The sequence below is a fragment of the Labrus bergylta genome, chromosome 18 (assembly GCF_963930695.1).
Source record: "Labrus bergylta chromosome 18, fLabBer1.1, whole genome shotgun sequence".
Classification (NCBI taxonomy): Eukaryota; Metazoa; Chordata; class Actinopteri; order Labriformes; family Labridae; genus Labrus; species Labrus bergylta.
The window spans coordinates 15,572,958-15,585,860 of record NC_089212.1 but is presented as its reverse complement, the minus strand read 5'-3'; the positions used below and the strand labels follow the sequence as shown (position 1 = coordinate 15,585,860).

Here is a 12,903-nt window from a genome sequence, read left to right as displayed (position 1 = left end):
GAGAAAAAAAACCTGTGTAAGCAGACTATAGACCCAAAATAGGTGACACTTTTCTGTACAAGCTAGCAGTTTACACTGCTGGTCAGCACAAAGTATAACTTCTAGAACCCAGACCAAAGCAAATGAATCTGGTGTGCTTGGTCATGCATTTTCAAGGTCTTCAAAACCAAAACTAGAAAATAAATTTTGTCACTTTATCTTATAGTCATCTTTTTTCCCCAGATCGATTTATTAAAAAGGCTATTCAAATAATATGTTTTGCTTGACTATGATTGACAAAAATAAAAGGGTAGGGTTTTGGTTTTGTAGGTTAGCACCAGAGCAGCATTTTCATTTTTATTCCTAGATAACAAAAAGCTACTTTAAGCTCTTCCATCACTGAGGTAATATGTCATAATAAGCTACATGAACACATGTAAGGAACAGGGAGGATGGCTTACTTAATGAAAAGTGACTCCAGCTAACAGGCCAGTTGTATGTTAGTGGCCTCTTACTTGGTCATCTGAAGAAGAAAAACATTCCTGGATGATTGCATGTTGGAGTGACAGGCAGACAAGACAAAGACCCGGCTCCATTGTTCCTGGAGACTAACTATCTGCTGATGACAGCATGTCTGCCTAGAAAAAAAAACTGCTGCCCTGCTTTCTTTAGAGGCCCCCGTTACTAGACAAGAGCACACACATGTTCAATTTCGACAAACCCAAGCAATCCTCCTCCTCTGTAGTATTGCTTTTGTCATCACCACACACTCAAAAAGCTGACACACGCACACACATCTGGGGTTCTGTCTGTGATCTCTTTATAACTCGTCTACCAACCTCGCCTCACGCTTTAAATCCTCAGCCTGCGACAGTCATCCGAGGAAACTGTCTGCCTTACGCTGTGGAAGCCCGCCAATAAGAAAGCGGCAGTCTGGGATTATCCAATTTAATTACTGCATGTGTGGGTTAAGTGTCTGTGATTGCTGAGATGGGTTGTAAACCATGTTGGATGAAGCTACCAGATGTTACACTACAAACACCAAAGCTCCACTCCTCAGAGAAACCTCCTAAAACATCTAAGAGCGTGTTAAAAAAAGGGCAAGCAATTACGTAACTATTATACACTAACACAGTAGGAACAAAATGATCATTTATGTCGCCACCGTTGTGTGGTCCATGAGGTTTGAAGAAGCAGAAAAACAGTGAAAACTGATCTCTTGGCGAGACAGTTCTAATCCATTTTTCTCCATGATCAATTTTCAGATCAATAACTGCCACTGGCAATGGCACATTTCACAATTTCCGTCCCTTAGACACAAAGCATTACTCTACAATGTTACGGATTAGTTGTGATATGTTACCAGGTCAGACCACCAGCAGTATGTCATGGTATCATAGTTAAGAGTATGAGTTCAGCTCCTTTCTACGTTGGTTTGCTCATGTTAATATTCTTCCTACTAAAAGCTCAATCAAGGTATCTTTTTCTTAATTTTCTGTAAAACGGATGATGTGATAATAATACAATGAGCTTAGAAAGCATGCAGGAAATTTGCCTCACCCTCCAGTGGTCCTTTTTCATTCTTCATAACGTTCATAATTGTTTTGCATTCAATGTAACTGCAACACAACATACACGCTTGATCAGACACTGATTCTCAGTATTGGCCAATACTTAAGTCTAGGTTTTGGACTGGTGAAAATACTATTAGTATATATCTATCTACAACTGCAGGCTTTTTCGGTCCTGTCGTTTATAACAGCCACAAGCACCTTTACTCTTGTTTCAGTCAAACCCTGGCCTTAAACACACACTCCATTATTAGCCCATTCAATGCGGTTGCCAAACCTACCATCGCCCACTTCAGAATACAGCACTTTTGTTCCTTTTTTAAGGCTCTCACAGTTATTTTAGGTCACCTGAAGGCAATCTGGGGAGAGTTTTCCAACAAAAATAAAAAAAAAATCATATATTTAGTAAGCCGTTTTGTCAGCAACACTGCAGAATGAGACACATCAGCTTTTCTGCAGGTGTGCCATCAAAGTGGCTCCCTGACTGGAGCAGCATGCACATATATATATATATATATATATATATATATATATATATATATATATATATATATATATATATATATATATATGTGTGTGTGTGTGTGTGTGTGTGTGTGTGTGTGTGTGTGTGTGTGTGTGTGTGTGTGTGTATGTGCTGCTAACCAGTCTTTAAGCTCTACATGTGGCACAGTCGGCGTAAACACAGGAAGGGCACACTCTCTACCTACAGTAAACATCCAGAGGAAAAGCTGTGACTCATTCAAAACATATGTCAAATATACAGTTCAACCCTGCAGGCATCAAAGAGAAGGCAGATCCCTGAGGAAGAAGAGTAGTGCCAACATCTTCTGCTACATCCCTGTAAGACCGACTCCAAAGTCGAAACCTATTCAATCGACTAAGAACTGTGAATCCAGTGTAAAAAAAAAATAAAAATAAAAAAAAAGTTCAGTCTTTCAAATGTTTCATTCACAACTTTTCTCCATGCTGAGTAAGTAAAGTCAATATTTGGACAGAAGTGGGTTCCATGGAGCCAGTCGTTAACAGGCCATGGTTGCAGAGTTAGTCTGTTCTCTCAAACAGCTGAGATGTGTGTAATCAGGCTGCCCCAAGGGAGGCATGGAAAACTCCAGCATGCAGGTTGAGTGGGAGTTTGTGTGTGGGACAGAATGAAAGGAAGGGGGGGAGGGTGCCTTTTTACGATGTCATAAGACACGACTTATGAACAAAGCTGAGAAAGTTGCACAAGTAATGAAAGTTGAAACTGTGAGTTTGCTGGAGATGCACACTTAACAAAAACAAGCTTTCAAATAGATATTGAAGCTTAACTTGGGGATGACATTTACTTTGTGTGACCTCTGAACACTAATAGAAAGCATTTAGTAACAAAGGGTCATTATTCTCTGCAAGTTTTTTTCTGCCTGACTGAAAGTTATTCAAACTTTCCATAAACTGAAAAAGCCTTCTTGTATTCAAGCACAGGGATACTTGGTAGACACAAAGATCACAGTTGGACCAGGGCCTCGACTGCCAGCTGCCAGAAATCACACTAGGATGACAACACCAACTTGAGTACTTAAAGTGTTAGAGAAAACAAACTTTAATGTTACCTGCTGTTGTTTGACTTGGTAAACGTTTTACAAGGTGAGGCACCTGGGCAGAAAATGTTGGTACAGTTTGGTTTCCACAGACAGCTGTGTGTCTCAGGGAGAGAATACTTTGGTTCATCTTCTATTTAAAACTATCACAAGTTACTAACCAATTTAAAATTTTACTTCAAGCTTAATTTTTTTTTGGAAGCCTGACTATCTTTAATCTGCTCTCAAAAAAGTATGCATATTGTAATGTCTTGTGCATATAAACAGCGCAAAAATGAATAATAAATCCAAAGAGATCTGAAAGCACCGTCTTACAAACCTGTTAAAAAAGTCTACCTGACTTTGAAAGCAGTATTTAATGAAGTCCATAAACTGGCAGGAGACTGATCAAAACCAAGTTGGAAGGAGGAGCTGGGAAATAGGGACCAAATGTGCAGCACTTTGAGGAGAAAATAAACTCCTCTGACTTCATCTTGGAGTTTCTCTTTGGCTCTTTTTCCTTATACGTATGTGTCAACTCCAGGGTGTTTAAGGGCCAGAAGCAAAGTCCTGGACAGTTACTGCACAGTTCTAGTTTGGGAGATGATGTCTGAGAGAGAAGGAAGGAAATTACCTCCTTTTCCCCAAAAACTTTAGCAGTAAAACACTGCAGAAAGCATGACTGCTGCAGGTAACACTTCAGTTTAACAAAAAAAAAAGGCTGTCATTACAAATAAGTTATTTTGGACTCCACAGACGACGTAAGAAGTTAAGAGTTTACCTTGGCATAGTCCATCAATCAAGATAATCAGACTGGTCTGAGAATTCGTGAGAACTTTGTGAAGAGTTCCATCAAATGAAACTTGCATGAGGAACAAATGAGCATGTTTTGCTTGCAATTAGGAAGTATTTTGTCACAACTCTAAAGATACTTCATATTGTGTAACCCACAGATGTGATCTGAGATTACCAGGTTATTTGAGGATATAAAGTGGTTAAAAAATGTTTTTAGAAATGACAATGCAAATGACCTTATTAACAACAATCTTCCTGTAGAATCATAAAAGCACAGCTAACCTAGTTTGAAACCAATTTAGAAAAAAAATGATGCACACTCCATTGAGAGCCTCCAAAGGGTTCATGTTAAAACTTTTCCCCAAAAGAGAAGGTGACAGCAGGATAACACAACTGTGAGGATTCACCCCTCCTAACCCAACCTTGGCCCCAAGCAGAGCCAAGTGGTCACGACTACAAATCAATGGCGGACTTCATTAATAAAGAGGCAAGGGCTGTCAGGGAACAAAAGCCGTCCACAGGAGCCGTCTCAGACAATCTAGGCCAGGACACTGATGAATGAGGTGAGCTTTAAGTTCCCATTTACCCCTTTTGCCCTTTCGACCTCTATCCCCCTACAAAATACTGGACAGAGTTTCTAGGGCATTTTTTTTTTTTTACCACAACCTCCATAACCAAAACTGACAAAGGCCAATCACATCAATCCAATATCCCACCATCCGCGCTCAATAAGGATAGGTGGTGTGCCAGAGTGAGAAAAATCAAATTACATCAAAACAGTGAAATCCCATCAGGGAATGAGGGAGATTGTGACTTTGAATCGATCGGGATAGGACCCTGACATTCGACCCTGTTGGATCCATGGGGAGGGCTGCTGCATCATGAGGGCTGGATCAGAGCCTGTCTTCAGATGATAACACAGACCCTTCTCTCACTAGCGCTGGAGGCAAGAAAAAAAGCCTGTCATCCAATCGCAAAAACGGAGGCCCAATATAAAAGGATTATGAGCCAGTTAAGGATTATGATCCACAGCTGAAACTCAATGAATTCAGAAATATGAGTGCTCAAATTCATGTGGTCCTAAATTGTTGATTATGGGTTTCTCATATGCATAATTTTGATCTATAATGATTCATGGTTTGTAGAATAATAAGAATGGAGTGATTTTGTTTCTGCGGCATAGAATGGTGGGATAGCCACAGGGCTTTCATCTGACAATGACTTAGCTTGTTATTAATTTCTATAAATGGGTATCTTCATGCAAATGTAGACGACCTCTCTACGATTAAACTCCATTCCTGCTTCACACTGCTTGAACTGTTAACTATTCAGATCACAGACAAGGAAGCCATGACTCACCGTCATTTATCGCAAGTGCTTTCTACAACAGAAGCCCCCCCCCCCCAAAAAAAAACTGACCATTGCTTCCATGACTGCATATATGTCAGATGATAGCCAAAGGATTCTGCGACTGTCTAAGACCAAAATACTAACACCAACTTGCTTCATTGAAGGAACTTGTAAAATGTTCTCCTTAAACCAACACATTATCTTTAAAGGACTTTAAAGAATGGATGCAGTTTGCTGTGCTGAATGGGCTCGGCCTACTCTCATGCATAGTTACAGAAAGGCAAACTCAAGGGACAGTGGGGACAGCTTACAAAGACAAAAGCTGAAACAAGGAGACAGGACTGCTGTGATCCTGCCAGAAATCCTATTTCAATTATATAAAGCTTCTTTGGTAGTACGCTGAAGACTGACCACAGTGTCAGGGGGTTTTGCACTGCTCACTCTGGCCAGTCTGCCCATAGAGGCCATGTGTGCGTGACAGCTTGGAGATCCATCCGTGTGTCTCTAAAGCTATTAGATGTAGATTGTCTCTGCATTGATAATCCCACTGTCTGAAGCCTTGTTAAAACTTTCCTCTTGGCCACCTGTTGTAGGGGGCAGCTGTTGCCCCCTGCCATGCTGCAGCCGTTCCCACCAACCCTTGCCTGAAGTGGGGGAAGGATCCCCTACAGTATCAACACAAAACTTGGGGACTAAGTTGAGAGTTACAAGAACATACTTGCCTGTGGCAGTAAACATATCAGCTATAAATTGCTGTGCATTAAAAATTGAGGCAGTAAACATATCAGCTATTAGCAGAGCTGTGAAGCCACCGAGAAAGCTGGGAAAAAACACAAGACCGCATCTCATGTTAGCAGAAGATAGCGGTGCATGACAAGGTAAAGCATGAACATAAACAACCCGTGGTCTAAGATTAAGCTTAGAGGCGCTATAAAAGAGATGAGGTTCTTAGACGCGCACAGCAGGCACTCTTCAACTGTTTTCTTAACACTCAAAAGCTCATCGACTTAGTGTTTCACAAGCCTCATTACCATGTTGTGCACCACATCTAGGGGAGCTAAAAACAGTCTGTGAGAACCAGACTGATGGTTGGTGTGGCCTGGACAGCCAGTGCCAAAAGTTTTCTGTGGATGCTGTGAATACCATCGCCATTCCCAGAGGTACTCCTTAATAATCCTTCAAAAGAAAATCAAGCAGCGAGGAAGCATGCCATAGGACTGCATAACTGGCATGCCATAGTTGGATGAAATAATAGCCAGACTGAAGACTAATGATGTTAGCCTTCAGGACTGGGTTGCCCTCAACCCCCCTTGACAACAGTAAAGGCCCCTGAAAAGCTGACTGCGCTATAAATAACTGTTATTCATTGGCCAAAGAATGAATAAATTGGACAGCAGGAGATGGGGCAGAGGAAGAGACTTGGAGAATGGCATGTATTGTGGCACTTGATAAAGGAGGATATAGAGCATGCAGCAGCTAAGTTTTCTCTTTTAGGCATACTGGCTTTTGGTTCATTAGGCTGATGGTTATTTAGGGTCAAGGTAGTTCGGATGCTATCTGATCACAACAGCTCAAACTAAAATCAAGTTGCTTTAAGAATTGAATTCCACCATATGTGCAAAATATAATTTTGAATAGGAAGCTAAGAATCCAACTAGTCATAGCCTCAAGAAATGAAATGTTGTAAATACTGATGTCATTAATTGACATCTGATAAGGTGGAAGTTATTGAAAAATGTTTTTTATGGTGATTTGGTGCTCACTGACAATGTGAATCTTTATTTCTTGCAGCCAGTTGGGTTACAAAATTAATTGAAAGCAGCGGGAGCAATTTGGGGTGTAGTGTCTTGGACAGTCTTGCTGTAGGAGCAGGGGATCGAACCCACAACTTTCCAGTTGAGAAACGTCAGACTCTACCAACTGATCCACAGCCGCCCACGGGGGTTGGCGATGGACACTTTTTTGGGTGAAAATGAACAATTAATAAGTGTACAGAGTGAGTGCAAAACAGTTTAAGGAGGGTCTAAGTCCACTAGAAGATATTTGTATTCATGAAACAATAGCAGGGAGCAGGTCCAAGACCGCATAGCAAGCAAGCACTCTACCTTATCAAGCAACTATGAATTAAAAACAGCTGTTGAGTAATAAAACAGTGCATCTCTATCTGAGAAACTATATGCAAAGACAAAACAAAGGCATGTTTTCGAATACCATGTAGTGATGGTTGTTTTAAAGCTACAAACGCTCATAATCGGGACTCTTTTGCAGTCTGCTGTACGAGTCTGATCTGTTTAATTCCAGCTGCATGAACTTGAGAACTATTCAAGACGACATCTTTATTGACTGGATCATTTAAGGAGTCACTCTCTTTCTGTTTGCCCAGTAGTATTCAGGAACTGGGGCATTAAAAAAAAGTCCGAGATACAAAAATAGAGTGTGCCAGACAGACATCCTGCATACATCCTCTGAGGTTTCCTTGTGTGAGACAAAAGCACTGGGGCGTTTTCATCAAGATCAATACTTAACACTAAGGTCAGATCAACCCTCGGGGCTGATGCTTCTTGAGAGGTTATTTGTGAGGCCATGCTTTTTTTTTTCTTTTACACAGAAACACTGTTATGAGGCAACTCACAAGAAAAAGGGATGATACGAAAGTAAACAATGCATTTGGCCAGAATAAAGTTGTTTAGTTAACATATGTCACACATTTTACAGTCGGGACAAATAAGAACGTCTCCCATTACAATGCCATGAATACAGCGACACAAGGTTACTTAAATGCACTCAATTCAAAGCTTGTCCCAAAACCACGCTTGTCAGGACTGGATCATCGCATTTTCAGTTTACTAGAGTATTCACAAATTGCCATTCAGTATGTTTCAATGAAAACCAAATCCCAGAGCCCTTTAGTCTGGGCTTGCCAGAGGAAAGTCAAACAAGTGGTTAGCAAGAAAAGAGCACAAAGGGGGGTCATGACACAAATCCCAACATCCTCTTACTGGATAAACAGGTTTTATTGCCTTGGTTTTACAAACATGCAGGCACACATACACGCGTAAGCTCTTTGTATGGCCTCTTAATAGCCAGCAGTTTAAAACTACTTGAGTAATTAAGGTTGAATCAGATGCTGTTCAGTTTAGAAACAAGTAATTATACAACATTTGTGAAACTCATTTCTGTAAAACATGTCTGGCTTGATTCTACTCCTCTCTCGTTAATGTGTTTAAAAGCTTTCTATAAAACAACCAAAATCTAAAAAGGTCACTTTTACAGGTACCTCAAGAAGACGAGGCTGTAGGAGCATCAGCATTTTTGAAGCAGCGCAAGCTTGAGATAGAAATCCAGAGCCCTAGACTCAATCTATAAAGACACATCTGAGGCGAGACAGTCTGTTCAACCCAGAGGAAGAAACATGTTTTTTTGAGGAGAAGAGGACACCCCTGACTAAAAGATCGACAAACAGATCTGGACAATATCCCGACACATTGGGATTGATCATGGAATTTTGAGCATCCTCTGTAGACTGACTTGTACTTGTTTGTGTTTATGTCTACTACATTACTAAGACACAACGCAGCAACTGTTTTTATTATTCAACATACGTGCCATGAATGGGACCTTTTTAGTATGACGTGTGGACTACCTGGCACGCCATTAAAAAAAAAAAGCAAAGTAAAGAGCAGTTAAAGGTTTACACCTGTTTATAAGTCCCTCGAGGAAGTTGGGATTTGGCAATTCAATGAATTGATGCAAATTCAACAAATTACAACACCTTTTTTTTTGCCACCATGCAACTTTGGCCAATCTTTCTACAAATTGGACAATCACCCTAAAAATGTACATCACCAAATTCTCTTCTTGAAATTCAAAAAAAAAAAGCACATAACTCTAAATTCCAAGTAGAAAATCAGAAGTGTGATAGACGTTATTATTCTTTGTACATTAATGGCATTGAAATTGGCACACCATAGTGGGAGTATTGTATTTTATTAGAAGTTTCATTTTATTACACCTTGGCACAATTGACTCGAAGTGATGTCAGAAAAGAAATAGCTTGCTTAGCCAATAAATGGCTTACTTGGGGCGTTTTTTTTTTCCAGGCGCTCCAAAAAGCTTAAAATATTACTAATTTGCATTAGGAAATAAGGAGTTTTAGAATCACAGAACAAGACTGTTAGGAGCACAGGAGCAGCAACACGTCCATGTAATTTGTACAGAGCAGAAAGCAGTATTTAAGCCATCTGGAACAACAGGTTTACACATTAATCACAACGCTCTTCTAACAAATTAATCTTCTCCCTTGTCAATAACTTACACCCACATTAAAGTAAACTGGTGGTGATAAAGAACAAATAAACCAAACAGGAGGTATTAGTGACCTAGAAATGTGAGGCTTTGATTTAACAAGCCAAAGTGTGTTTATAGCTTTTCAGAAGAACTACTGCAAAGACTGTTTTGGAGCTCTATAGCTGGAGTCTGATCAATTGGAGTCACTTGTTATTTTTTTTTCATCTCTCATTCATGTATTTGACTTAAATGACGGCAATGCTAAATTAGTGGAGCACGTATTTAAAGAATACAATGATGCAGAATCCGATTTATTGGCCAGCTATGCTTACACACACACAAGGAATTTAACTTTGGTGAACTGTGCTCTCTTATGTACAGGTACAACATTAAGTATCAACAATAAACATAATAAGAAAAGACTAATATTTACACGACTAAACATGGAACAGTGCAGTGGTGCATAGTGCAAAAGATGCTGAAGTAACATGATAAGTAATAAGTAGTGACCTTTGTTACTAGAGTGTTTTCTTTTCACTTTGACATTTTGAAGTGGTTGTAAAATGCATACTCTCCAACAAAATATGCACATCAAAAAACCCTTAATTCCACTAATAGCATTAAACACTAGCTATGTACTAAAGCAACACTAGGGCCATATGAGATTGTCTCAAGGTTAGCATCCAAACTGCAGCATAACAGAACACTGTGCTGTTCTAATCAGCCTGTCCTCAACTGTCAGTGTAAGGGTAAAAGCTACGAAATGAGTGCTTATACAACAAACTGCAGATTTAGAGGTCAGAATCAGCATGTTTGTTTTTTTTTGTTAATCAGCTCAATGCTGAAAACAGTAACATCTGATATGCAGCTGTATTATCATTCTCAAGGGTGAAGGAATCATCAGTGATGGAGTTTTTTCCCTGGAAAAACTCAAACCAGAAAAAAAGAGAGCTGATTTTTTAATTTACAACACAAGTTACTTTTGGATGCCTTGTCAGTGTGTTTTCTGTTTGCGTGCTTGTGTTTGAGATTCCAGGCAGGCGGGCAGACAATAAGTGGAAGTGTTCCCTGTCCACGACTGTGTTTAATTGGTCAAACAGACCAAAGTGAGCGCGGGGTCCTGTTGGCCCAACAATAAAAAGGCCTTGTGTTTCCGGAGCCTAAGCGTGGGGAGGTCAATGAGAAACAACAACAACGCACTACTCCACGTTCCTGTTACAACTATTCAGAAGCTTCAACAGCACTTTGTGTCTGAAAGGAAAACGCTGAGTTTGAATCTCAGTTCAACATTACAGGGCTAATATAGCTGATTGGCTACAGATTTGTGTAAATGTACAATTTAAAATGACTAAAGTCCACACAATGTTTAGCTTTTAACTAAAAACAGTGGACTAATTGCTGTTTTATATCCAACAGCTGCAGAGGGTTCAGTGCAACAGACCATGACAAGGTGTCTGACTCCCTGTTGCAGCACCTGTCAGCCTGAGCAGGTGTATGTCTGGCTGCCTGGATAAGTCATTCACAAACACAGCTTAAAAACAAAGCAGGGGTAAAGCTGACATAAAACGCAAATTATTGAACTCTGTTCTGCACATATATAACGGGCTGAGACGTCTGTTTTCACAACATAAAAAAAGGGCATATCTGCGAGTCATGGCTCATTTTTTGATGACAACTTTAAGCTATGCATAAAGCATGTCCTTACATCATCCAACATCTGCAAGTGTACCCAAACTTGGAGGGCAGAGACACACTAACACACATAATACACCAAGCTGCTCATGTGGGAAATTCTATTTTTACCATCAGGCAGGGCGAGGCTCTGCCATTCAGCACACAAAGTAGGGAAACTATAACAAGAGAGGGAGGGAGGTGGTGTGGGGCTGTCAGGGAACAAAGCGGAAGTGTCCTTCCTCCTGATGACCTGCAAAGGAAGAACACAAAGTGTTCTCTGTGCGCAGACGATTCTTCGCTCTGTCAATGTAATGCTCAAAAAACACTTTCAAAAAATGCTATGTAAATAAAATTGGAAAAACTTGAATTAAAATGTCTGATGGATTTGATTACTGTCCCTTCTTCACATCATCCACTGTCAAAGTTTCGACTCCTACATCTATGCGGTCTTTAAGTTTTTTTAAGAGTTTCTTTTGTTTTGGTTCCAACAATTCTTGCAAATTACTCAGAAGTGGATGAAGGATCCCTCTTCTCTTGCTCCTCCCAAGATTTCCTCCGCTCTTGCAGGGTAAGCTGATAGTTTAGGGGGACAGAATAAATTCAACTTCCCAATTACAACCACTTTATAGTGGCGCAGTATAGACCTATGACAGTAGTAAAAACCTTATTCATCAAAAGCTGATCTTGTTAGAAATGAATATTAAACATGAAAGGATGAATAGAGCTGCAGTAGGAAGGTGGTTTCTCTTGAACAAAGCCATCTCTATGTTTAGAAATGGGGACATCAATGAGATATCACAAAGAACAGTTATAGTTTTTGCTTCTACTTGTGTTTGTGATGACAACCCCAGTCCCACCAGAGTCACTCACCTCCTCCAGAGCAGTCACTGTGTTCCTGCAGTGGGACATCCTGGTAGTGAAGTTAGAGGCAGTTGGAGATTTATAATCTTCATTCGTCTCTGCAACAAACTCTGACACTGTGATTTGGTCCGGCATAATTAATCCCTTTGCTATTCAAAATAAACACTTTTCCGCTCTCCAAATTCTCGACTGTACAGTTTAATCACTGGAAATATTACAGGAGCGGCCGTAGCAGAGTCTCTAAATGTGCTTGCGGGCAGTAGTAAACCATCTCCGAGTGTGTTTATGTCATTCCCTCGTTTGCTCCCAGTACACTCCTCACACAGCGGTGTGGCACGCGGTGTTTGAGGAGTTGCCGCGCGGAGCAACAACAAGGTGATGGGTAGGTTAAATCCTTTCTGGCTTTAAGCCCACTATTCCGGCTCCATTCACGTTTACAGGTCGTCTCCTGGTAACGGGTGCGAGTAAAGCGTCCTCGATTTTGAGTCTGTTATCGGCTCTCTGTGTTCCCAATCCTCCGACCGAGCGGGTTGAACAACTTCTTCTTCTTCTTCTTCTTCTTCTTCTTCCTCCACGCCACGGGAAACAACAACCGGGCGTTTCAACGGGAGCGCAAGAAATTGACAAAAGGTAGAGGAGGGGATTCAACGGACGCGCATTAGCCAATGGGGAACACCAGCTGGTACTTGAGAGCCAATCAGGATTAATGGAAGGCGTGAACTGCTGCCTTCAAATGCACCTCGGAAACTCAACGTGTTGTGATTGTATGCGGTGTGCTCTAAGTCCTCATCTCCCTTACCAGTCAAGTGAAGTAGCAGTATATTTAG

The 12,903-nt window shown here is 40.6% G+C and overlaps 1 protein-coding gene across 2 annotated transcripts in view; it reads right to left on the bottom strand.

Moving 5' to 3' along the window:
* The window catches only part of asap2a (ArfGAP with SH3 domain, ankyrin repeat and PH domain 2a), a 57,073-nt gene extending 44,388 nt beyond the window's left edge, over positions 1-12,685 (bottom strand). For both annotated transcript variants that reach the window (XM_065966104.1, XM_065966105.1), the window contains exon 1: positions 12,086-12,685. In XM_065966104.1, the coding sequence (XP_065822176.1) occupies positions 12,086-12,211 (126 nt within the window). In that variant the 5' untranslated portion in view covers positions 12,212-12,685. The remainder of the gene's footprint in view (positions 1-12,085) is intronic.
* Positions 12,686-12,903: the final 218 nt, after the last annotated feature.